The sequence below is a fragment of the Bubalus kerabau genome, chromosome 4, assembly GCF_029407905.1.
Source record: "Bubalus kerabau isolate K-KA32 ecotype Philippines breed swamp buffalo chromosome 4, PCC_UOA_SB_1v2, whole genome shotgun sequence".
NCBI classification, from domain to species: Eukaryota; Metazoa; Chordata; class Mammalia; order Artiodactyla; family Bovidae; genus Bubalus; species Bubalus kerabau.
This window is the reverse complement of record NC_073627.1, coordinates 50222071-50246740: the sequence shown is the minus strand read 5'-3', so window position 1 is coordinate 50246740 and position 24670 is coordinate 50222071. Positions and strand designations below refer to the sequence as shown.

The window sequence follows — 24670 nt, the reverse complement described above, 5'->3', positions numbered from 1 at the left end:
GAGGTGGCAAGAAAACACAGAAGAACTATACAAAAAAGATCTTCATGACTCAGAGAGCCACGATAGTGTGATCATTCACCTAGAGCCAATCATCCTGGAATGCGAAGTCAAGTGGGCCTTAGAAAGCATCACTATGAACAAAGCTAGTGGAGGTGATGGAATTCCAGTTGTGCTATTTCAAATCCTGAAAGATGATGCTGTGAAAGTGCTGCACTCAATATGCCAGCAAATTTGGAAAATTCAGCAGTGGCCACAGGGCTGGAAAAGGTCAGTTTTTCTTCCAATCCCAAAAAAAGGCAGTGCCAAAGAATGTTCAAACTACTGCACAATTGCACACATCTCATAGGCTAGAAATTCTCAAAGCCAGGTTTCAACAGTACATAAACCAAGAACTTCCAGATGTTCAAGCTGGATTTAGAAAAGGCAGAGGAACCAGAGATCAAATTGCCAACATTTGTTGGATCATAGAAAAAGCAAGAGAGTTTCCGGAAAACATCAACTTCTGCTTTATTGACTACACCAAGGCCTTTGACTATGTGGATCACAACAATATGTGGAAAATTCTGAAAGAGATGGGAATACCAGCCCACCTTACCTGCCTTCTGAAAAATCTGTATGCAGGGCAAGAAGTGACACTTAGAACTGGACATGGAGCAAGAAACTGATTCCAAATTGGGAAAGGAGTAGGTCAAGGCTGTATACGGTCACCCTGCTTATTTAACTTATATGCAGACTTCTTCATGTGAAATGCCAGGCTGGATGAAGCACAAGTTGGAATCAAGATTGCTGGGAGAAATATCAATAACCTCAGATACGCAGATGACACCACCCTTAAGGCAGAAAGCGAAGAAGAACTAAAGAGCCTCTTGATGAAAGTGAAAGAGGAGAGTGAAAAAGTTAGCTTAAAACTCAACATTCAAAAACAAAGATCATGGCATCTGGTCCCATCACTTCATGGCAAATAGATGGGGAAACAGTGGAAACAGTGTCAGACTTTATTTTTTTGGGCTCCAAAATCACTGCAGATGGTGACTGCAGCCATGAAATTAAAAGATGCTTGCTCCTAGGAAGAAAAGTTATGACAAACCTAGACAGCATACTAAAAAGCAGAGACATTGCTTTGCTGGCAAAGGTCTGTCTAGTCAAAGCTATGGTTTTTCCGGTAGTCATGTATGGATGTGAGAATTGAACCATAAAGAAGGCTGAGCACAGAAGAATTGACGCTTTTGAACTGTAGTGTTGGAGAAGACTCTTGAGAATCCTTTGGACTTCAAAGAGATCAAATTGTCATACTAAAGGAAATCAGTCCTGACTATTCATTGGTAGAACTGATGCTGAAGCTGAAACTCCAATATTTTGGCCACCTGATACCAAGAACTGACTCATTGGAAAAGACCCTGATTCTGGGAAAGATTGAAGGTGGGAGGAGAAGGGATGACAGAGGCTGAGTTGGTTGGATGGCATCACTGACTCAATGGACATGAGTTTGGGCAAGCTTGGGGATTGGTGATGGACAGGGAAGCCTGGCGTGCTGCTGCCCATGGGGTTGCAAAAAGTCAGAAACGACTGAGTGACTGAACTGAACTGACTGAAGGACACAACATACCCCGATTAGAATCAAATGGGTCCAAGATGGCAGACAAGTGGACTTTGGTTAGACCTTGATCCTCAATCAGCAAGCTAAATGACACTCCCAGAGGCACCGTGACAGTTCCAAGGCACTGTCAAAAGGCCAAGGAGTGGGCAGTGGCCCAATTCCTTGGGTGGAAATCTCCACCCCTTTCCAAAAATAGCTGGGGTAATCTCCCACTCATTAGCATATGAAATTACCCAGCCTCTAAAAACTAACCTGCCACACTCACCCTCTGCGATGACCCACACTCTGTCTGTGGAGTGTACTCCTCTCTAAATCTGAATAAAGCAACTACTTACTTATCACTTTGTCTCTCACTGAATTCATTCTGCAATGAGACATCAAGTACCTGAGCTTCTTTAGGTCCTGAAACCAGGAATGGGGCAGTGTTTTGGCTGGGTTTGAGTCCCAGTCACGTGGGTTCAAGTCCCAAGCAGGATTTTGGCCGGGTTCAAGTCCTGGCTGTTGGAACCAGCCCAACAATGAACCGACCTGAAGGAGTGGTGCCACAGAAGAATAAGGAAAAATAAGACTCAGAAATAAAAGTGGGGACCAGGGGGCTGAGGCCATTCGCAGGCAAAAGCCCAGATCCTAATCCTTGCATGCCTTTTATTGCTAACATCTACTTCCTTGTTAGTGCTCTAGAGATATCTGTTGTTTACAATCTCAGATCAGAGATAAAGATACACAATGCACAGTCCTCAATGTCATTTCTCAGCAACTCCCTCAAGGCTTAATGGTTTTCTATCAGTCACATCAGTACTTCAACCAATTGTTTTCAAGATGTCTTTCCACGATGTACATTTTACTGCTCCCAGCCCTTTGACTGGAGGTGATGAGAAACTCGTTCTTATTTTTCAAAGAAGTCCTGTTAATTATAGTACAGGCCTGTGCATAGCATATTCCCTACACTGGTCACACGGGTTCACGTGCCAAACAGGATTTTGGCTGGGTTTGAGTCCCAGCACACCGGTTCAAGTCCCAGTCTGAGGTAAACAGTTTCACTGCCAGGACGCCCCAATCACCTTGCGAGTTTTGAGGGCAGGCCCTACAGCTCTGTGTTGACGGTGGGGAGGATGATCGAACCCCTGCATTCACATCATGCTGCTGAGCGGACTCTGCTTTGAGGACGATGCACACGGGCAGCAATGGGCTGTGAGTTATACTCATTCTCTCTGAGCTCTGCGTCATGGAACCTGGATCAGGACACAGGTAACTGCAAGTGTACTCCCTGATAGGCAGCTGACCTTTCTGGATTAATCAGATCTGGGTTTAGCGTTGAGTAATGTTGTTCTTTCAAATAAGTCCTCTGAGCCAAAAGAAATAATTTGTTCTGCCTAATTATCAATACTACTAAAGAATGGAGGCCACTTTGAGTGACAGAGGAAAAGGAGGTGGGAAGAAAGGGAACTGGTATATACCAGGCACTTCTATGTGCCAGATTTTATAAACAAACACACGTTGATACATATATGTATTTTATTTTATTTATTTATTTTGGGGGGAGGCTAATTACTTTACAATATTGTATTGGTTTTGCCATACATTGACATGAATCCCCCACAGGTATACATGCGTTCCAGTATTTTAAATATATATAATTGTGTGTATGTGCTCAGCCGATCAGTCATGTCTGACTCTTTGTAATCTCATTGACTGGGGCCTGCCAGGCTCCTCTGTCCATGGAATTTTCCAGGCAAGAATACTGGAGTGGGTTGCCATTTCCTATGCCTGGGGATCTTCCCAGTCCAGGGATCAAACCTGCATCTCTTGCATTGGCAGGCAGATTCCTTAACACCATGCCACCTGGGAAGCTCCAATATATATATAATTACATATACATATAATTTATATATACATACACACGTTATTTTCACTCCTTTTCAAGATCAAAAATACTCTCTCAAGGGTTATCTCCATTTCACACATGGGGAGATAATCACTCCTCCAGATTCACACAACTTCTTAATTACCCAAGTCTTTCTGACTTCAAATCCCAAGCTCTCTCCTCCACCTGACACTGTTTCTGCCTTTTCCTTACATATTGCCACTCACCAGATTCTAGACCCCGGAGAAGGCAATGGCACCCCACTCCAGTACTCTTGCCTGGAAAATCCCATGGACGGAGGAGCCTGGTGGGCTGCAGTCCATGGTGTCGCTGAGAGTCGGACATGACTGAGTGACTTCACTTTCGCTTTTCACTTTCATGCATTGGAGGAGGAAATGGCAACCCACTCCAGTGTTCTTGCCTGGAGAATCCCAGGCACGGGGGAGCCTGGTGGGCTGCCGTCTATGGGGTTACACAGAGTCGGAAAGGACTGAAGTGACTTAGCAGCAGCAGATTCTAGACCCAAATATTAATTCTACAGGGCTCAAGTTTTGACCTAAGAGTTGGCGCTGGCACCCTCTCATTTCCCCCAACCTCCATGGAACTCTAGAATTCCTTCCTGAGTCACATAACCTGAACTGCTAACAAGGAGAAATTCCTTCGGTAAAGTAAGTTTCATGCCATGCTCAGGTGAAAGGAAAACCCCATCTGAGTGTAATAGCTGTTTTCCCTCCTCCTGCCTTGTACAGAATCCTCATGCCTCCTTCTACCACAGGTTCTCCATAACGTGGACCTAGTTTTTCCACCTGACCCCACTGTGCATTTTATTGGCCTAGGAGAGGGAGTATTTGTGAGCCCTGGGATTTCAGCTTGAGGTTGAGAAAGTGAAGCTCAGTGAAGGGGAGAAAAGGGTAAGGTAGACAAATATTTTGGAACTGGACCAGCTGGAAATAAGTACAGGTTTCTGGGGTACCAGTGACTTTCCATTGCACAAATCCAAATGTACCAGCCAGCAAGCAGCTGCTTCTCCAGGTAGCATCACGTAGGCTTTAGGCTCCAGGGACATTGCAATCCACTGTCAACTGAGATGGTGCTCTTCTCACAACCCAATGTTGGAGGTTCCCACTCCCTCCCCTCCCCGCATCATGCAGCATGTGGGATCTTAGTTCCCAGACCAGGGATGGACCAGCAATGCCTGCAGTGGAAGCACTCGAAGCATGGAGTCTTAACCCCTGGACTGCCAGGGAAGTCCCAGAGGTTCCCTCTTTATCTCTCAAAGTTTCAGGAGGACCCAGTACCCATACCCTCTCTGTTAGGGACTGTTTGGTTATCTTGGCCCTGAGACTACATAATTGCTTCAGGTCTTTCAAGCTCTGATGGCTTCCCTGATAGCTCAGTTGGTAAAGAATCCACCTGCAATGTAGGAGACCTTGGTTAGATTCCTGGGTTGGGTAGATTTCCTGGAGAAGGGATAGGCTACCCACTCCAGTATTCTTGGGCTTCCTTTGTGGCTCAGCTGGGAAAGAATCCACCTGCAATGTGGGAGACTGGTTTCGATCCCTGGGTTGGGAAGATCCCCTGGAGAAGGGAACAGCTATTCACTCCAGTATTCTGGCCTGGAGAATTCCATGGATTATATAGTCCTTGGGGTCGCAAAGAGTTGGATGCAACTGAGCGACTTTCACGTTTCAAGCTCTTGGTGGCCCAAATGGTAGCACCGATCCTGTAGCAAGTCAGTAACCAAGTGTTATGAAACCCTGCTGTGTCAATTCCTAAGGCCTCAAACACTATGAGTGCTTCTCGCTGTAGGAGCATGGTGAGTACAATAGCTTTCAAAGTGGTTGGCTGGAATTAAATTTCCAGATTGACAGGGGAGACTGACAGGCTGCAGTCCATAGGGTCGCAGAGAGTCCGACTCAAGTGAAGTAACTTAGCATGCACAGTCATTCTGCATTTTTGAATGTAGTATAGTGAGAATCCCCATGGACAGAGGAGCCTGGGGTTGCAAACAGTTGGACACAACTGAGCGACTAAGCAAGCACAGCACAGCACATAATATAAGAAAAAGAAGGAATCTTGGAGCCACTAAAATCTGCATTTAAATGCATGTTCTACCACATCCTGGCTGTATGACCCTGACAATCTCTCCATGCTTCTCCATCAAGAGTTAGAAGCTCAGCATACGCAACTCATGGGGTTGTTGTAAGGATAAGGAAATAACATTGGGGAAGTATCTGACATGAGTAATATACCAAATAAAATATTTCCCTTCTCCTGTAAATGTTTCCCTACCCTCAGTTGGATTTTAAACTCCTAAAGGCAAGAGGCTATCCTTTGCGACCTTTCTGGAGCATGTGTTACCATGAAAAGAACCACGGGTTTGAGAGCTGCCCTAGGATTTGGGTTTGGATGTCCAATATGGTGGCCATTAGCGACCCGTGGCAAGTGAGCACTTGAAATGTGGCTTGTGCAACCAAGGAGCAGGAGAGTTCTACCTTTATTTAGTCAGCTGTTAAGTCATTTAAGTTTACTTTTAGAAGCAGATATTCAGCTTAGTCATTGGAGACATTTAAGCATGTTTGGAACAAATTTGGTACTTGAATCTTCTTTTTCAACTGTACATTTTATGAAATCTAAACACAGGTCAAGAATTTTTGATGAAAATTTAAAGCCCAGAATGAGATACACTATAAATGGAAAATACACACTGGACTTCAAAGATTTAGTGTGAAAAAAAGAAGGCAAAATCCCTCACTAATTTTTTTTTGCACTGACAACATGTGAATGTTGAGCTAAACGTTAATTTTACCTATGAAAAGAAAAAGAAAAGAATTTAGTTGTCAGTCACTACTTTGGGCATCATCCTCCAGACCAGGGGTCCAACAAGGCCCTCAGCTACTCTACCGTCTCCAGAGATCATTTGTTTTGGAGTGTGCTAGCTTTCCATTTCGTGTGCCCTGCTCAGAGGGTCCCCGTGGGAAGTGCTATGTAGACGACACGATTGGCCTCATCAAGCTTCAGTGTGTGGTAGACCACAGGAACTTTGGTTGGAGTCCCAAAGTGAGGTGAGGTGGGGCTTGGAGCCAATCCCAAGGAAGCAGGAGGCATGCACTTTGAGGAGAGAAAGTGGGAGGGGACAGTGGCTGGGAGGTAAAGAAGTAAACACAGACAGACAATGGGAGCCGGGATTTCATCTGTGGGGTGGATGGCAGCTGGATTGAAACATGGAGTCATAGGACTTCTCTGGTGGCCCAGTGGTTAAGATTTTGCCTTCCAATGCAGGTGGTACATTGTGGATCCCTGGTCAGGGAACTAAGATCCAACATGCCTTAGGGCCAAAAAACCAAAACATAAAACAAAAGCAATATTGTAACAAATCCAATAAAGACTTTAAAAAAGGGTCCACATCAAAAAATCTTAAAAAAAAAAAAAAAAAAGGAAATGTGAAGTCAAGGCATAGTTGCATGACAAGTAGAGAGATTCGGTAGCAAGGGAGACTTCTACCCATTGGAAATAACAATTAGAGAAGTCTTTGATGCATAAGAAGGGGTGTTAGCCAGACTGTATGAGGAGGCAAGTTAAGCGTTAGTCGTGACTCTTTGCGACATCGTGGACTATCTCCGCCAGGCTCCTCTGTCCATGGGATTCTCCAGGCAAGAATACTGGATTGGGTTGTCACTTCCTTCTCCAGAGGATCTTCCTGATCCAGGGATCAGACCCCCCATCTCCTGCTTGGCAGGCAGGTTCTTTACCACTGAGCCACCAGGAAAGCAGGAAAGCCCATAAAGCAGAGAAAATGAGTACAAATATACAGGGATAGAAAAGGAGGGAAATTCTATTACAAGTTGCAAACTTGCCACTTTTTTCTTTCTAAAAGATATTGATTTACTTTTGGCTCCATCAGGCCTTGGTCGTGGCTCTTGGGTCTTTGTTGCCACCGGTGGGCGCCTCTCTAGTTGAAGCATGTAAGCTCCAGAGTGACATGCGGGACCTTAGTTCTCTGACCAGGAATTGAACCCATATTCCTCACATTGGAAGGCAGATTCTTAACCACCAGATCACCACCAAAGTCCCACAGCTCTTTTCTTAATGAAAGATGTGGCGAGAAAGATGGTGAGACTGGAATGGTGGAGGTTGGAGTGAGAGGTAGATGACATGGGTGTTTGAAGAAAGAGAAGTGTGACATTATCATCTTGGTGGTTGGGAGAGTGAATTTTCTTGGGAGAAAGCGTGGATAGATATCCAGGCAGTATTGAGTGCCTGGGCTGGTTCCAGGAAAAAGGATGAGGAGGAAACCAGGCCATGAATTGTGATGGATAATGAAAAAGAGAGAAGGTCTGTGGATTGGGGTTAAGTACTCGTTTGCGGTGGAGGTCTTAATGTAAGTGAACTAGAAATCTTACATAGAAAGAATGACTTACATAGAAAGAATGATAATGCCACAGAAATCATTTTATTCAGAAAAAAAGATAATTCTAAAAGCAGTCACGCCATGAATCATCAAACAATTGCCAGAATCCAACACTTAAAACTGAGTTATTTTGGATCCACATCCTGTGATCCTGGGGTTCCGGAAAAGACAGTAAGAAAGCACAGATCTCAGAATAAAGATACATTTGGAAACAATTACTGAAGGAGGCCAAGGTTCATTTATCATCCAAACGGATAGTGAAGCCCAGATCCTAAAACACAAAGATAATTATGTTACTTTCCAGAAATTCCTGCTCTTTGCTTCCAACCAGCTTTCTCCATGTGCCACCCAGACTCCCACGAGCAGAGTGGCAGCTGGAGTCCCTTCTGGGCTGGCAAAGGCCAGCAGGGACTCAGCCTCCCCGTAAGTAGCTCCGCGATACTCACAGGGACTTGGCAAGATTTTCCACACCCATTGCTGCAGCATTTTTGGCCTGGGGGACAGGATCCATCTCCTGTGCACCTTTCAGCACAAGTTCCAAACATTCCTTCTGGCACCCTTGGACATGTTCCAGGTCTCTGTTCTGCTGAAAGACAAAATAGACCTTCCATAACCCAGGCTGGCTCTATAGAAGGGAGTGGGACCCAGTGCTGAGAGATAGCTTAAGAGTCTCACTTCCTGAGGGACCTCTAGCCTCTTCCCTTCTTGATGTCCCCATCACCCCCCTTTCTCAACTTTGGAGGCACACAGGGCTGCTTTGTCTATGGGAAAACACACTGATGACCATGACCAACTGCTGTAGCGTCTTGGGAGAAGAGGAGAGAGCCTTGCCACTAACCCCCTTCTTTTGGTTCCAGATGAAACTAGATAATTAAATCCCAGATCACAAACAGCGCCAGCTTCCCACCGATTCTACACGCCTCCAGGTGCCAACGAACACTGAGTCCCACAGTGAGAAAAATCATCAGGCCATCAGCAGCATCATTCTAGTACAGGGTTCTGATGACTGTATTTGGAAAGAAATAGCCGATGAAAGACAAAAGGCCAGGTTTCAAGTTTTTAAAAGGGAGCTCCCTGGCAGTCCAGTGGTTAGGACTCGGAACTATCACTGCCATGGCCTGGCTTCAATCCTTGCCCGGGGAACTAAGATCCCCAGTCCAGTATCCAGTGCAACTCACACTGGGTCCCGTGACCCGGAAGGATCAGCATTCCCTAGGAGCTTGTTAGAAATTCGATTCTTGGGCCCCACCCCAGACCTACTGAAACTCTAGGGTTGGAGCAGAGCAATCTCGATTTAACAAACCTTCCACTCAGGTTATTCTTACACATGTAGCTATTGGAGAAACTGCTGTATATCATCCCCCCAAACAGTCTACCCTATTGAGTTGGGGGCATGGAAAATGCAGGCTGGAAATTACTCTTGTGCATCAGGTGAAATGGGGGTCGACAATTCTCTCTACTCCGTGTTGGGCAGAGACCTCCTTGATCTGTGGGATTCCCTTACATACTCCTCCAACACACACACGCCCCCTAAAAAACATCTAAGTGTGGTCCTTGAGCCCAAGACAATGGAGAGGTGTGTTAGCAAGCTGTTCTTTGGATTACACATGCAGTCTTAACTCTACAGCCTCCCTAGTTCCCAGGCCACTTTATCTGTTTGTTGGTTGCGCTGCATAGCATGTGGGATCTTAGTTCCCTGGCCAGTGATTGAACCCGCGCCCCTCTGCATTGGAAGCTCAGAGTCTTAACCACTGGACAACCAGGGAAGTCCCTCTCAGGCCACTTTGATTCACCCACCAAAATTATAGCAGCAGTGCTCGACCCTAGCCTTCACTCAGGAAAGTAAGGGAACTGAAGGTTCTGCGGGGAAAGTGCACCTGCCCGCCACTGCTGGCAAGTATCAGCCTGGATCACGAGGTAAATGGGACAGTGCACAGAGTAGTTTAGGATAAGCCTTAGTCATCAGATGTATTAAAATAGAAAAATGTTAAAATAGCCATGTTGAGAAAAATCACAAGTTGCAGAATAATACATGTGGTGTAATATTTATATGATAGTATGTGTAACTCTATCATGCTCATGAAATCTCATATATGTATAAACTTATAAAAACAAGCAAGAAGAGATTAAAAACCAAATCAAGTTCATTATGACCTCTGGGAAGGGAAGAATGGAATGGGAAAAAAGATACTTGTTCAAGTGGTTTCAAGTGTCTTTGAAATGTTTATCTATCTAAAATAAAGATACGAAGCAAATATAGAAAAATGTTAAAAAAAAAAAAAAAAAGAGAGAGAGAGAGAATCAGCCTAGGCAGGTGTACATACTGGGGGACTGAATGAATGGACCTGAGTGTCACACTGGTGTGTTTGGGTGTGAGACATCGGCTAACTTGTTCGTAACCATGTTCTTTTCGGCCCTTGTGGAAGAATAATTTGGTACCTGAACGTTATTTCACTTTTGTTTTAAGAATATTTCCAGCCTTTTCAAGTTTTCCAATACTTCTAAAGCAAGATATTATCAATCCGCCTTCATGGTCTTCTAGACTTGGGAGACGGGGCATCTTTTCCTACTCTGTCAGAGGCTCTTGTGGCCCCACGATAGCAGCCTCCTCTCTCTATGTGCAGCGGGTCTGATAGCCACTGTCCTAGCAGGGCTGAGCATTCAGTGGGTCAGGGACGTGGAAGCCTTGCAGCTCTTACCTCGCCGGTCCTGGGTGGGTGAGCAGACACGGCCACATCCATTGCTGACACACCGGCTTCCTGCCGGGCAGTCCCGGTGTCCTTGGCATTGGTCCAAGCAGATACCTACCCCTAAAGAAAATTCAGCGGAAAACTGTTAAGCCTGGCAGGATAGCAGGGGAGGGCTGTGAGAAGGTTTGCTTGTTTTAAACTTTTATTCAATTCAAAAAATATAGACAAGCTATCTACATATTTTGCATCATCATGAAAGTAGTACATTTCAAAAGTTTTAAAACAAAAAGTACTCAACTATATAAAGTAAAAAGAAAGTCTCGCTTTCCCCCAACCCGTTCAGCCCATTTCCCAGGAGATATCTCCTATTTCCTGTAGCTCCTTCTGGAATCTTCTCTGTGCTTTTACAAATATAAAGGCAAACACACCAATAATGCACAGATGTATACACACAATGCAAGGAGATGTTTATCTATTAAATTACAAATATGTGGCGTGAGACTATACGTATTTTTGGTATTGAAAGATGTCTTCATTAGGCAATTTAGTAATGTATATCAAAAGCTTTCAAATGTAATTGGCCATTCCATGTTTAGGAATTTATCCTATGAAATGTGATTTAACTCAAGGACATTTATCTTGTACTTGTTATTAAAAAGTAACTCAAAATGATAGATTATCTAATTCTTCAATAGTAGAAGAGGGTATGGAAATAAGGCATATCCACATACTGGGAAACAATGAAGCTTTTAAAATGTGTGATAGAATTGTGTTTATTGATTAGGGGTGGTCTATGACACCACATTTGTAAAAATCATATATCCTGGATTTTTGTTGGTTTGTTTGTACGTCTGTCTCTGCTACTACGAGGTCTTTAAAGATGCAGATCTCCGCTTTGCTGTCTCCCAGCGCTCAGCACAGTCCCAGGCATGCAGTAACCACAAAAATGGACATCTATTCCCTGTGAAATCTGAAAAAAATATATCTGTGTGTGTATGAAATATGGAAGCTTTTATTTTAAATGCTAACATCTTTATCTGAGTAATGGGATCATGGATCATGTATCTTTCTAATTAGTAGTATTTCTGAGTGTTTTTTTTTTTTTATAACGAACATTATAAGCTGTATAACAAAATAAAAGAAGGAGTTTCAAAAAGTTAGGACACAGCTCTGTGACACGCTTTTCCCTCCGGAAGAACAAGCCTGAATGTGGAGACTGTGGGAATTAACCATCTAAGGAGGGAAGTTGGGGCAAAGCTAAGCACACAGTCTCCCTGGGTTGTGTGGGGTCTGGGGACCTGGGCAGGGCTGGGTGTTTTTACCTGCTGTGCGGACTGGAGAGCAGATGCGACTGCATCCCTTCCTGATACATCGTTCTCCAGCCCCACAGTCCCAGTGTCCTCGGCAGCGTTGCACACAGATTCCTAATGTCAGAAAAGGATCAGTGAGTTGGTGGGAATGTAAATTGGTACAGCCACTGTGGAGAACAGGATGGAGGTCACTGTATCCAGTGGCCTTTGGTTCAAAGGAATGTCTCCTCTTTGAGCGACTTGACTGAATTTGCTGCTTGTGCTTCTAGAGTCACGTGGCTCAGTGGTAAAGAATTCTCCTGCCAATGCAGGAGATGCAAGAGACACGGGTTTGATCCCCGGTTTACTCTTGCCTGGAAAGTCCCATGGACGGAAGAGCCTGGTGGGCTGCAGTCCATGGGGTCGCTGAGGGTCAGATGCAACTGAGCGACTTCACTTTCACTTTTCACTTTCATGCATTGGAGAAGGAAATGGCAACCCACTCCCGTGTTCTTGCCTGGAGAATCCCAGGGATGGGGGAGCCTGGTGAGCTGCCGTCTATGGGATCACACAGAGTTGGACACGACTGAAGTGACTTAGCAGTAGCAGCAAGGAACTAAGATCCCACATACCTTCTGGCCAAAAAACCCCAACATAAAACAGAAGCAATGTTATAACAAATTCAATAAAGACTGTAAAAATGGTCCACATTTTTAAAAAATCTTTTAAAAAATAATTTAAAAAAGAAAGAAAATCATTCAGAGGCACAAAGATTTGATCTAGGGATCTTGCTTGAGGGCAAAGTGGGGGAACAATTGGGTATGTAACTTGTTAAGGGACCTCTCAAATTTTCTTCTGATCCAGCTGTGCAGAGAATTGAGCAGAATGGTTGCTAGGGAGATGGTGGGGGGGGGGGGCGGGGGGGGTAGGATAGGATGCCCTGAAAGAGTGAGCCAAATTAAATGGAATATGCAACCAAAGCCTTTTTAGGGGATGGGAAATGGGGTCCCAGAAATAGAAGGCAAGAGGAGGAAATGGCAAGTCCTGGCAGCTTGCAGAGAAATGGACATCTCTGATCAACAGTGAGACTGGCACCCCTGTGGCTTTGAGAAACCAATCTGATGTGGTCACCAACTCACTGCCAGTGAGTTTGGCTGGGAGACCTTGGCTTGGGGTTCTGGACAGAGGCCCCCAGGCCCGACGGGAGGAGAGTTCATGTCCCAGGTTTCCAGCTCCTGGCTCCTGTCTCGAGGATGGTCTAACCTGCACATCCTAATTCTCTGGTCTGGTGGGACTGTTCTATGAACGAGCTCATCTCCTGTAAGATTTCCAGAGCTTTGCCATTAAGGGAAGAGAAGAACAAGTAATCCCTGTGAAAGCTCTGCAAGTTGAGCCTGTGCGCTCACACCAGCTTCCTGCAGCATCTATTTATTATCCAGGATAGACTTGTCATCTGAGATGTGGAGTTTCTTACACAAAGAAAGTCATCTGAGAGAAGAAGCTGATCCGTATCCAACAGAGTATGTGTCAAAGCTGAATCTCATCTGTTCCTTTCCAGTTTTTATTCCATTTCCCTCTTCTGGGTGACCTAAATTAAATTAGCCAGGTTTAGAGAATCCCAGGGACGGGGGAGCCTGGAGGGCTACCGTTTATGGGGTTGCACAGAGTCGGACATGACTGAAGCGACTTAGCAACAGCAGCAGCAGCAGCAGAGGGATAAAAGGTATAAGTGGACTGAACACTAAGATTCCTTTTGCTTGTCCCAGCTCCCATGAGTTCAGGCACAGGGTGGCCCCATGCAAGGAGTCACTGGTTATCTGAGCACATATGCTTTGCCAGAAGTTTATACTGTGAAAATGTGTTAAGGAAACCTAACTCAAAATCAGAGTGGGGATGGGAGGAGAGTTTGGGGGAGAATGAATACATGTATATGTGTGGCTGAGTCCCTTTGCTGTCTACCGTAACATTGCTAATCAGCTATTGTGTTGTGTTAATTGCTCTGTCCTGTCTGACTCTGCAAGTCCACGGACTATAGTCCTCCAGGCTCCTCTGTCCATGGGATTCTCCAGGCAAGAATACTGGAGTGGGTTTCCATGCCCTCCTCCAGGAGATCTTCCCAACCCAGGGATCGAACCCAGGTCTCCACATTGCAGGCAGATTCTTTACTGTTTGAGCCACCTGGGATTCCAATCAGCTATACTCTAATATGAAATAAAAAGTTCAGAAAACAAATAAAGTGAGGAAACCACGAAGGGAGAGCTCGCACACAGGTACCACTCAAGGCAGCTTGTATTCTCCAGCAGGAAAGAGGAAGATTTCCTGTTGGCTGGCAACTGGGAGCCGCCCTTGCCTGTAGCCAATGAGAAGCCACCACCACTTCAGACTCTCACTTTCCTCCAATGAACTTCTGTTCAAAACAACCCTTCCCAACTTTCTCCTGTCCTCTATAAAAATGCTGCTGTCCTTCGCTTTCCTGACTTGCCCCTAGTTTACCACATTTTTCTTGTCTCTAATTCTAAATCCTCTGCTATTCTCAAAAAAACTTGATTGTGCTGGCTGAATTGCTTACCATTTTCTTGTAAAAGGCTGACAATACTGTATAAATTCATATATTTCATTTAGTCCTTTTAGTAACAGAGATATCATTTTCTGGGTTTCCTTGATGTGGAACTGAGGGTAATAAAATATTACATACGGGCTTCTCTGGTGGTGCAGTGGATGGGCGTCTGCCTGTCAATGCATGAGATATGGGTTCTTATCCCTGGTTGGGGAAGATCCCACATGCGATGGAAAACTAAGCCCATGCGGCACAGCTGCTGGGTCTGTGCTCCAGAGCCCAAAGCCACCTCTAATGCACCGGTGTGCTGCAGCTACCGAAGCCTGAGCACCGAGAGCCCCTGCTCTGCAACAAGAGCAGCCACGCCAATGAGAAGCCCACACACCACAGCGGGAGGAAGCCCGAGCAAAGCCAGGAAGACCCAGCGCAGTCAAAAATAAAATGAATAAATAAATGAATTTTTTTTTTAAAAAATTACATACCTTTCCCCAGTGTCCCCAGAACAACATTTTGAAAAAAATTCCTAATTGCATGAAGTGTTGCCTCTTACTGACAGTGTTTCCTATTACTCCATTCTTTTCCCTATTGTTACTTTTTTTTTTTTTTAGAAAGTATGTGCTATGGTCAGGACCAAATACAGATCTACATTAGCTCATTGAGCCATCACCATATGCTCTGACATAGGTGTTGACCCACATAACAGCAGAGGAACTTGAAGTTAAGCAGCTTGCTCTGAACCCCACATTGGTGAGCTGCAGAGGTAGAATTTGAAGTTTCTGGAGCCTTGCCCTCCACCTCCCTCTATGCCAAGAAAGGACCTGGAGTCAATCCTGACTCAGCCACTCACTGGCTTTATAACCATGAGCAATTCACAGTCACTTAGACCCAAGAAACTTCAGTTTCTTCATGCAGTATAATAAGGGGGTATGTAAAATCTAGTGAGAAGAACCAGCATTGAAGTATTGCTTAGAATAGCAACAGTAAACAAAATCCCACCTGATATGTCCACTAGAAGGTGATTTACTGAGGTGATGTAGTATGTTCTATATGGTGGGATAGACGAAATTTAGTTAAATAAATAAATTTATTGAATTAATAATTAAATATGTGAAATAAAGTAAAATTAACTCTATTAAGTGTTTACAGTGAAAGATGCTCCCATAAAACTTGAGTGACAGAAAAGTATGGGGTGACTTTTGGGGGTTAAAAATATAATAATGGTAAATATTATTAATAATTAATAAATGCAAATAATAAGTATAATGCTGTAGAAATGTTCATTATTTTCTAGGCAGTCAAAATATTATGATTATATAAGCATTGTGAGAGAGCTTATTCTTAGGTAGATTGATAAGGAGTTCAGGGCTCTCCAGGAGGAGAAAAGGACAAACTTTTTTTTTTTTTTACATTTCTGTGTCTTAGTCACATAAGATGTTTTTTCTTAACCTCTAAGATGTTATTTCTCCTCTATTTCTCCTAAGACTAACTTTCATTAAGCCCAGAGCTAATGGCTTTTTTGGGGGCTCCAAAATCACTGCAGATGGTGATTGCAGCCATGAAATTAAAAGATGCTTGTTCCTTGGAAGAAAAGTTATGACCAACCTAGGCAGCCTATTAAAAAGCAGAGACATTACTTTGCCAACAAAGGTCCATCTAGTCAAAGCTATAGATTTTCCAATAGTCATGTATGGATGTGAGAATTGGACCATAAAGAAAGCTGGGTGCCAAAGAATTGATGCTTTTGAACTGTGGTGTTGGAGAAGACTCTTGAGAGTCTCTTGGACTGCAAGGAGATCCAACCAGTCCATTCTAAAGGAGATCAGTCCTGGGTGTTCTTTGGAAGGACTGATGTTGAAGCTGAAACTCCAATACTTTGGCCACCTGATATGAAGAGCTGACTCATTTGAAAAGACCCTGATGCTGGGAAAGATTGAGGGCAGGAGGACAAGGGAATGACAGAGGATGAGATGGTTGGATGGCATCACCGACTTGATGGACATGAGTCTGAGTAAACTCTGGGAGTTGGTGATGGACAGAGAGGCCTGGCATGCTCTAGTCCAAGGGGTCGCAAAGAGTCGGACAGGACTGAGTGACTGAACTAAAAGGTTACACAACACAACAGAACATCTGGCTTAAGGGTATGTTTTTTCTTAAGCTCTGTACTGATGATTACATAAAACAACATATCTTGCTTGAGGACATGTTTCTCCTTAACAAAAACCTTCTGACTGATCCTGTTCTTTTAAGATGCCTGTTGTGGGAGTGAGTCTGGTAAGACCTTTCTATTGTTAGTAACCAATGCAAAAAAGTATATAAAGCCCCACCCAAACTAGTAAGTAGGACACTCTACCCGCTTCTGATGTCTGTGTCAGAAGATTTCCCTATCACTTTTTCACTGTAATAAAACTCTGCTACACAAAAGCTGGAGAAGGAAATGGCAACCCACTCCAGTACTCTTGCCTAGAGAATTCCATGGACTGAGGAGTCTGGTGGGCTACAGTCCATGGGGTTGCAAAGAGTCGGACATGACTGAGCGACTTCACTTTCTACACAAAAGCTGAGTGATCAAGCTTTTGTCTCTGGCCCTGGATCGAAATTCTCTCCTATGGACGCCACAAATCTGACACCGTTCACCATAAGCTATCAATTGTTCAGTCACTAAGTCATGTCCAACTCTTTTTGACTCCATGGACTGTAGTCCGTCAGGCTGCTCTGTCCTGGGATTTCCCAGGTAAGAATAGTGGAGTGGGTTGCCATTTCCTTCTCCAGGGGTTTCTCCCAGACCAGGGATCAAACCTGTGTATTCTGCATTGGGAGGCAGACTCTTTACCACTGAGACACCAGGGAAGTCATAAAAGCATACCATACATATATATATATATATGTAAAAAAATTATATCATAATCATAGTGTGTATATACATATGCACACACACTTATATAGGCTCATCATTAGTTTCTTATTTTTATATAATGAGTATGACTTGTAAAAAAAAAAAGGAAATGATTAAGGGTCTTTTTAAGGGATCTTTATTGATGAGATACTGGGCACCTGGCCCTCTGACCTGTTTTCCCCCTATAAGGGCAAGAGTGGAGGAAGGGGCCCCAAGAACGTTGATGGGTTTCTGTCTCATTTCTGATCAGCAGCACAGTTTTGAAAAGGCCAGGCAGGGCTAGCCCTGGCACACCTGGTTAGGGAACCAGGCAGGGCTCTTCGTCTTACCTATTGATGCTTCGGGTGCGGGGGAGCAGACCCGGTTACAGCCTTCGCTGACGCACTGTCTTCCGGCTCCACAGTCCCGATCTCTGAAGCACTGGAACTCACAGACGCCTGCGAGAGAAGATGCATCAGAAACTTAAGTCTCAGAAGCAGGTACTAGGAAGGGGCTGCAGCAGAGAATAAAGGGAACCCTTCTTAAGAGGCAGCATCTGCGTTTTATCACTTTAACAAAAGTTCACAATCTATATAGAACTTTTCAGCTTAAAGACTGCTTTCACAATGTACATGACATAACAGAGATGATATTATTCAGAGACGCTGATCCCACGTATCTTTTTGTTCCTGATTCTTCCTAGTTTCTGGCTTTCCAATCCGCACCCACAACCACCACCTCATGGAGTCAATGGCAACCCCTACTTTGTGGGGAAGGCACACCAGCCTGAAATAAAAAGGCCAGGGCCTGGCAGTGAGTTTTGAATTAGGTTTTGTTGAATTAGACAACAGGCTCTGCTGAGAGAGAAAAGATTTTCTAAATTTCAGAAGTGCCTCTTTGCTTATACAAGCCTTAGAAATCTGAGCAGAGAGAAGACGCTGGAGATTATGTGAGTTCTCATCCCATAGAAAATAGGAAAGTCCTTCTGGTCAATGAGGAAGAGAGGGTAAGGAAGTGGGTATCAGAAAGGAAGGAGAGAGTGGGAAGGCAGAGAAAGAGGGAGGGAGAAAGAGGAGGAGAAAGGGAGAAAATATTTATGGAAACAAACATAAACTTGACCTTTTTGTTTTACTCCTAAGAAATATATTCTACAGGAAACATTTCCACTGATGGACAAAACTATAAAATCACGTTCATTATACCATCCTGGGCAATAGCAAAAAAAAAAGTCAAGCAAATAAAACGACCATCAAATGGTAACTGGTTAAATGAATTAAAGTAAATGTATTCACTGCTGCTGCTAAGTCACTTCAGTCGTGTCCGACTCTGTATTCACTAGTCATCATATAATCCTAAAATTATGAAATCTATCTGTGTGGACATGGCAAAATGTCCACAACTCATGTTAAATTGTAAAAGACATATATTCATGCAGGGCTTCCCTGGTGGCTCAGATGGTAAAGAATCTGCCTGCAATGTGGGTTCAATCCCTGGTTTGGGAAGATCCCCTGGAGGAGGGCAGGGCAACACGCTCTAGTATTCTTGCCTGGAGAATCCCCGTGGACAGAGGAGCCTGGCGGGCTACAGTTGAGAAGAATCAGACACAACTGAGCGACTAAGCATAGCACAGCACATATGTCATGCATGATAGGATACTTAATACAAGAGAATAGGATATATGCTAATTTATGCAACTGGAGGCCACAATAGAGGGCTTATGCTAATTTCAGTATGGTTCACAGAGAGACCCAGGCTGTCTCTCATTGTCTATGTGGCTACAGGTAAATCTTTTCATTACTGTAAGCCTTGGTTCCCTCATTTGTTTAACAATATCCGTTACTACTTCTGAGATTTAAAAGCAACAATCTCAGAACATGCCTGGAAAATAGCAGGAACTCAGAATTTGATGTTTCTTCCCACAGTGACTATGTATCTGTCAAGGAATCAGTTAATGCATGAGGTTGGTAAATCCTTCCAGACACCAAGTATCGTCAAATAGTAGACGCTGCAAGTTTTCAAACACATGTGGAAACTACTGTACTCAATAAATTACTAAACAGTTTAATAGCATCACTGAGTTAACTGGATAATCAACCAATGTGGACTGCCTGACACTTTTTACATAATTACAGTGTCCTCATGGGGCAATTTTGAACATTTGAATCCAAACACTTTAAAGTGTTCAGGTCTCTAGGTTGGACTGAAGGCTTGTTAATTGTCCTCCAAACAGAGACCAAGGTGAAAACAGGGGAGGGCCCATGGCAGGGCTGGGATTTCATTGGAGATTTTTGGACTCCGGATATCCTGGTTTTCCACAATCACATGAGAGTGATGCTCCCTTTCCATGAAGGGCATCTTCTGAAACGGCGCATAAGTGGCTCCCATACAGCCAGGGTCTTTTTCTACCATTTAGTGAGCCCTTGTTATTGTGCCGGTTCTAGGCAAGTGACTCACATCTGTGATCTCATTTATTTGTCACAAGATCACTAGCAGATGGGCCTTCTTAATGTACAGAAACCGAAACTCTGGGAGCTTGAGTAACTTCCACAAGACCCCAGAGCTAGAAAAAAGCAGACACAGAATCTGAGACACCCAAATCTTTCAAAATAAAGATTTGAAGAGAAGCTTCCTCGTTACCACTGCCACCTCTCTGTAGCACTAACTTCTGTGTTCACCCACGAACCAGGATGGGAGGACAGCCCCAGAAAGCTGCTTCTATCAGAAGACCTTCTCAGGATGACCTGTGGATCCTGACTAAGGGAAGGGAGGGGAGCTGTGGAGGAAGGCAGGCAGCCAGCAAGACGTGGGGAAATCCCACTGGGACAGGGCTCGCTTGCTGCAGTTGGGACTTTCAGAACAGAACACACCATATGACAGATGCGGGTCCTTTCTATTCAGCGTTCTGTGCCTTGAGGAAATGAAGAAAGAGACAGAAGTGGTGACTCTTGCAGGAGTTCCTCTTGCAGGGAGGCTGTAGAAAAGTGTTCAGGGTTTTTCAAGTAGAGGACACCAGCTTTGCCATGTATTAACAAGTCACATAACTTTTCTGACCTCAAACTTCTATGTCTAGGAAATGAGTGTGACAGGACAGCTTAAAAAGATGTTATGAGGAATCAAGGCACTCACACTTCCCCCTCATCCACTCCACCCAGGGCTGCCATGTATGGTTTTACAGGTTGTGCACTGCACAATTATGTCCGGTGACAGGATGAGCAGGACTATAATCCATCCCATCTTCATCCTGAAGCCTTCCACCTGGGCACTGCCTCCACCCAGAGAGAAGGGCAATTTTTCCACATGGATAAAGGTATTTGGTCACCAAACTGAGCACCCACTGGACTCTGACCACCATAAGAGGCCTTTTTCTCATTCTCCCAGAGGTGACATTTGAGCTTGTGGTGATTTCCATCCATCCTTAGTGGCCCAGCCAAAAGCCAAGTGGATGTCTGTCTGTGCGAATGCTCCCTCCTGACCAAGGGAGCCTCAGGGAAGGCGTATATCTGGCACTCACCCTTCACTTGTTTCTGAGCTACCATTTATTGAGCACTGACTAAGTGCCAGGCACCTGGCTGCATATTTAGCACAGTCTCACTTAATCCTTAGAATCACCCTGTGAGATAGGACTATTATCCTTGTTTTAGCATGAGTAACTTGCAGCCATCTCAGAGCTGGGAAAAGGAAGGGCCAGGGTTTGAATGTGGTCTGTGTGACTGCAAGCCTCCTTGTTACCCTCTACTGCTGTGAAGGCTCTCTGGAGCTAGCAGCCGTGTTCTCATGTGAGCTGGGACAATGATGTCAGCCCCAGGACTAGCCTTCCCCATCAGAAGCCCCAGGGCCTCCTGTCCTAGCTCCGCAGAACGGGGCTGTGCGGGTCAGGAGGGGAGTCCCAGGGGAAGTCCCATCAATCAGCCAGACCTGGGGAAATACCCACCCTGGGACAGAGGCGGCTGCTCCAGTTCACCTTGCAGAGAACAGGACAAGAAGATCTGAGCAGGAAGGAGATTAAGCGGGCAGTGTGGCCATGAGAATGAGACAGAGTGTGGCCAGCAGCTGCCACGCCAGGGACACACACTTGTGGCCACTTCATGCAAAGATGCAGGGTGGTTTTTTTCCTTATAGTGTGAATGTGGAGGAAAATACAGGCCACGTGGATAATGTCCCTTCCTTGTTACTTTGGGTGATCAGCTGGGAAGTACTCTGGCATTGGATATGAAGAGTCGCTGCCGTTTATCAACTGCCTGATATAGGAGGAGCACATACTCTCCCTAAGGCCCAGTTTCCAAGCACTTGAAATGCGGATAATAAGATTTGCTTCTTGAAGGTGTAATGAAGATAAAATGCAAAGGTGAGGTCTACAGACATTTCTACCTTATCCGCCTTAGCCCGCACCATGTTATGATTGCAGAGGTTATGCAATGGTCAGTGGCAGCCAGCAGATGGCGCCACGGTAGCTCACACTACAGACCTAGCTCCCGAGCCAGGCGCCCCGGCATCGCCCTTCCTGAAGCGGGGACAACAGCTGGGGGCGCTGTTAAGGCACCCCTTGGTGTCACTGTCTGCAGTGTGAGCCAGGTGACTTAAAGAAGAGGGTGGGCACAAATCACGGTAAAACGAGAAAGAGGAACAAAATATATTTGGTTCATTTTTAAGTTTCCTCATCTGGAAAATGGAGGTGAGGTGAATACCTACATCTTTCATACCTAAAGTTCTCAAGATTAAACAAAAGAATGAACTTTGAAAAGACCTGACATAGAGGGTTGCCAAATATGGGCCTTCCCATCTTTTCCTTTTCTTTGGGATGCCAACTTATTGCAAAGAATCATTGAAATAATCCCTAAGAACCATATCTCATAAACATCACTCATGTTGTTTTAAAATTGCATGTAGGGACTTCCTTGATGGTTCAGTGGTTAAGACTCCATGCTCCCAATGCAAGGGACCCAGGTTCGTTTCCTGGTCAGGGAACTAGATCCCACATGCTGCAACTAAGATCCAGCACAGGCAATAAATATGTATTAAAAAAAAATCATAAAAAAATTGCATGTAGTTTAAAACAATAAACTCATATGAAATTATTATCACTGTCAAATGGTGAAAACTTAAAACTATATGCAGCATTTTAAAGTCCATGAAACTTTTTGACCTAAACAATACATCCTTGGAAAAGCAAATTAGCCAAGTATGTTCGAATTAAAAAAAACAAGCCAACATACGTGCCCTTTGAGTCAGCAATATCACTTCTAGGAATGTTTCCTAAGGAAAGAATCAAGTTATACACGTAAAGATTTAGTTCCAAGGGGATCCTTTGATAAAAAAGTATTAGAGAAGTTGAAAAGCCCATTGATTAAGGATTAGTAAACAAAATGTGGTATATGTACAATAAAAATACTTTGAAGTCTTTAAAAAAAATAAAGTTGTATAACACATGTCCACACTTGTGGCAAACTATTCACTACATATTATTGAGTGTTAACAGATAAAGGAAATTAAAAAAATATATTTGTGGAGGGTGATGCCATGATTATTTGGCACCATACCTCCTGAATATATATGTGGAAGAATATGAATGTACATGTAACTCTGTTTATCTCCAGGTAATAAGAGTATAGGCACATCTTTCACCAGTTTGTTTTGTGCAGGCATGCTAAATTGCTTCAGTCCTGTCCTGCTCTTTGCGACCCTACGGACTGTAGCCTGCCTGACTCCTCTGTCTGTGGGATTCTCCAGGCAAGAATACCACCTCCAGGGTATCTTCCCAATCCAGGGACTGAACCTATGTCTCTCATGTCTCCTGCACTGGCGGCCAGGGGAATGGGGGGCGGTTCTTTACTACTAGCACCACCTGGGAAGCACAATTTGTTCTGTAGTTCCTGCCTTTTCTGCAGTAAGTATGTATTTCACGTGAAAAATTAAGATTCAGTAGTGGTCTATGGAGAGAGTCTATGAAATTGCTATATGCTTTGACAATCCACCTATTAAAAATCAGGGAGGAAAGAACATACAAAAAGCAGAGTAAGCTTGGTAAGTAACTTAACTTGATTCAGGGGAAATGAAAGGATGTTGCTTAAAATCAGCTGCTGGGGGCAGAAGAGTGGAGAGGAAGGAAAGGAGGAAATTAGCTAATTTTATTATATGTCTGTAACTCATACTAAGAAACCTATAGATGATAATTAAAAAAAGAGGGGGACCAAAGAGAAGACTCTTGAGAGTCCCTTGGACTGCAAGGAGATCAAACCAGTCAATACTAAAGGAAATCAACCCTGAATATTCTTTGGAAGGACTGATGCTGAAGCTGAAGTTCCAACACTTGGGGTACCCGGTGTGAACAGTCAACTCATTAGAAAAGACCCTGAGTCTGGGAAAGATTGAGGGCAAGAGGAGAAGGGGGTGACAGAGGATGAGATGGTTGGATGGCATCACTGACTCAATGGATGTGAGTTTGAGTAAACTCTGGGAGATAGTGAAGAACAGGGAAGCCTGGCGTGCTGCAGTCCATGGGGTTGCAAAGAGTTGGACACAACTCAGCAACTGAACAATAGCAAAGGTAGTACTCTACGGTCTTGGTATAAGGTAACTATCAGAACAAAACCCATAAAGCTTTCTAAATGCAAAGCATGCAGTAACAGACAGGGAAAAGGAGAGACAGATGACACAAATAAAAAAGGCTATATAATCAATGACTATATACCTGATAAATACATTCACAACAGTGAATAAAATACCAACCAAAAAAGGTAAGATAAACCTCATGTATCTCTTTCAGAGATGTACATAGAAATAATATGTAATAAAATGATATCTGGAATTTCCTTGAAAATATCAGGGGATGAGGGGAGGCGGGTGGGATTAGATTTGAAAGAAGGATGACCACATGTTGATAATGGTTGAAGCTGGGTGATGGGTACACGGTCTATCATTCCACAATGTGTCTGCTTTGTGTGAAGAATTTCCCAAAATACAAACTGACACTGAAATCTGCTTAGGAACATTCAAAACACCTTAATGAGTAAAAAAATGTGCAATCACTAACACATCCATAGAGAGAGTAAGTGTGGAAAGATTAACAATGATGTTTCTCTGGGTGATGATACTGTGGGTGTCATTTATATGGTTACATAGTTTTAGATGTAGAGTCTTGTTTTGCACCCATAAATATATATTTGGGGGGGAGGGGATAAAAAGAAGAGTTGTTCCTAAAAAGAAGTGCCCAGGCTGAAAAAAGTTGAGAATTATGGAATGCAATGAGATCGTGATTGAAGACTCCCAAAAATCTCCTTTTTAAAAATATTTTATGATGAAAGCTTTCAAAACCATACTCAAGAGTTAATTGCTATTGAACAACTGTTGAAAGGTTGGGCAGAACAAAGCATATATTCCTGCTGAGACCAGG

General features: G+C 44.0%; 1 protein-coding gene across 4 annotated transcripts in view; it reads right to left on the bottom strand.

Moving 5' to 3' along the window:
* Positions 1 to 7878: 7878 nt before the first annotated feature.
* Positions 7879 to 24670, bottom strand: part of LOC129649665 (keratin-associated protein 5-1-like) — a 31933-nt gene continuing 15141 nt past the window's right edge. For 2 of the 4 annotated variants that reach the window (XM_055577316.1, XM_055577318.1), the window contains 5 exons: positions 17631 to 17738; positions 11885 to 11986; positions 10572 to 10682; positions 8319 to 8458; positions 7879 to 8143 (listed from right to left, as the gene is read on the bottom strand). In XM_055577316.1, the coding sequence (XP_055433291.1) occupies positions 8108 to 8143; positions 8319 to 8458; positions 10572 to 10682; positions 11885 to 11986; positions 17631 to 17738 (497 nt within the window). In that variant the 3' untranslated portion in view covers positions 7879 to 8107. Of the gene's footprint in view, positions 8144 to 8318; positions 8459 to 10571; positions 10683 to 10719; positions 11533 to 11884; positions 11987 to 17630; positions 17739 to 24670 lie in introns of those variants that run through there. The other 2 variants (XM_055577317.1, XM_055577319.1) reach the window with 2 other exon arrangements.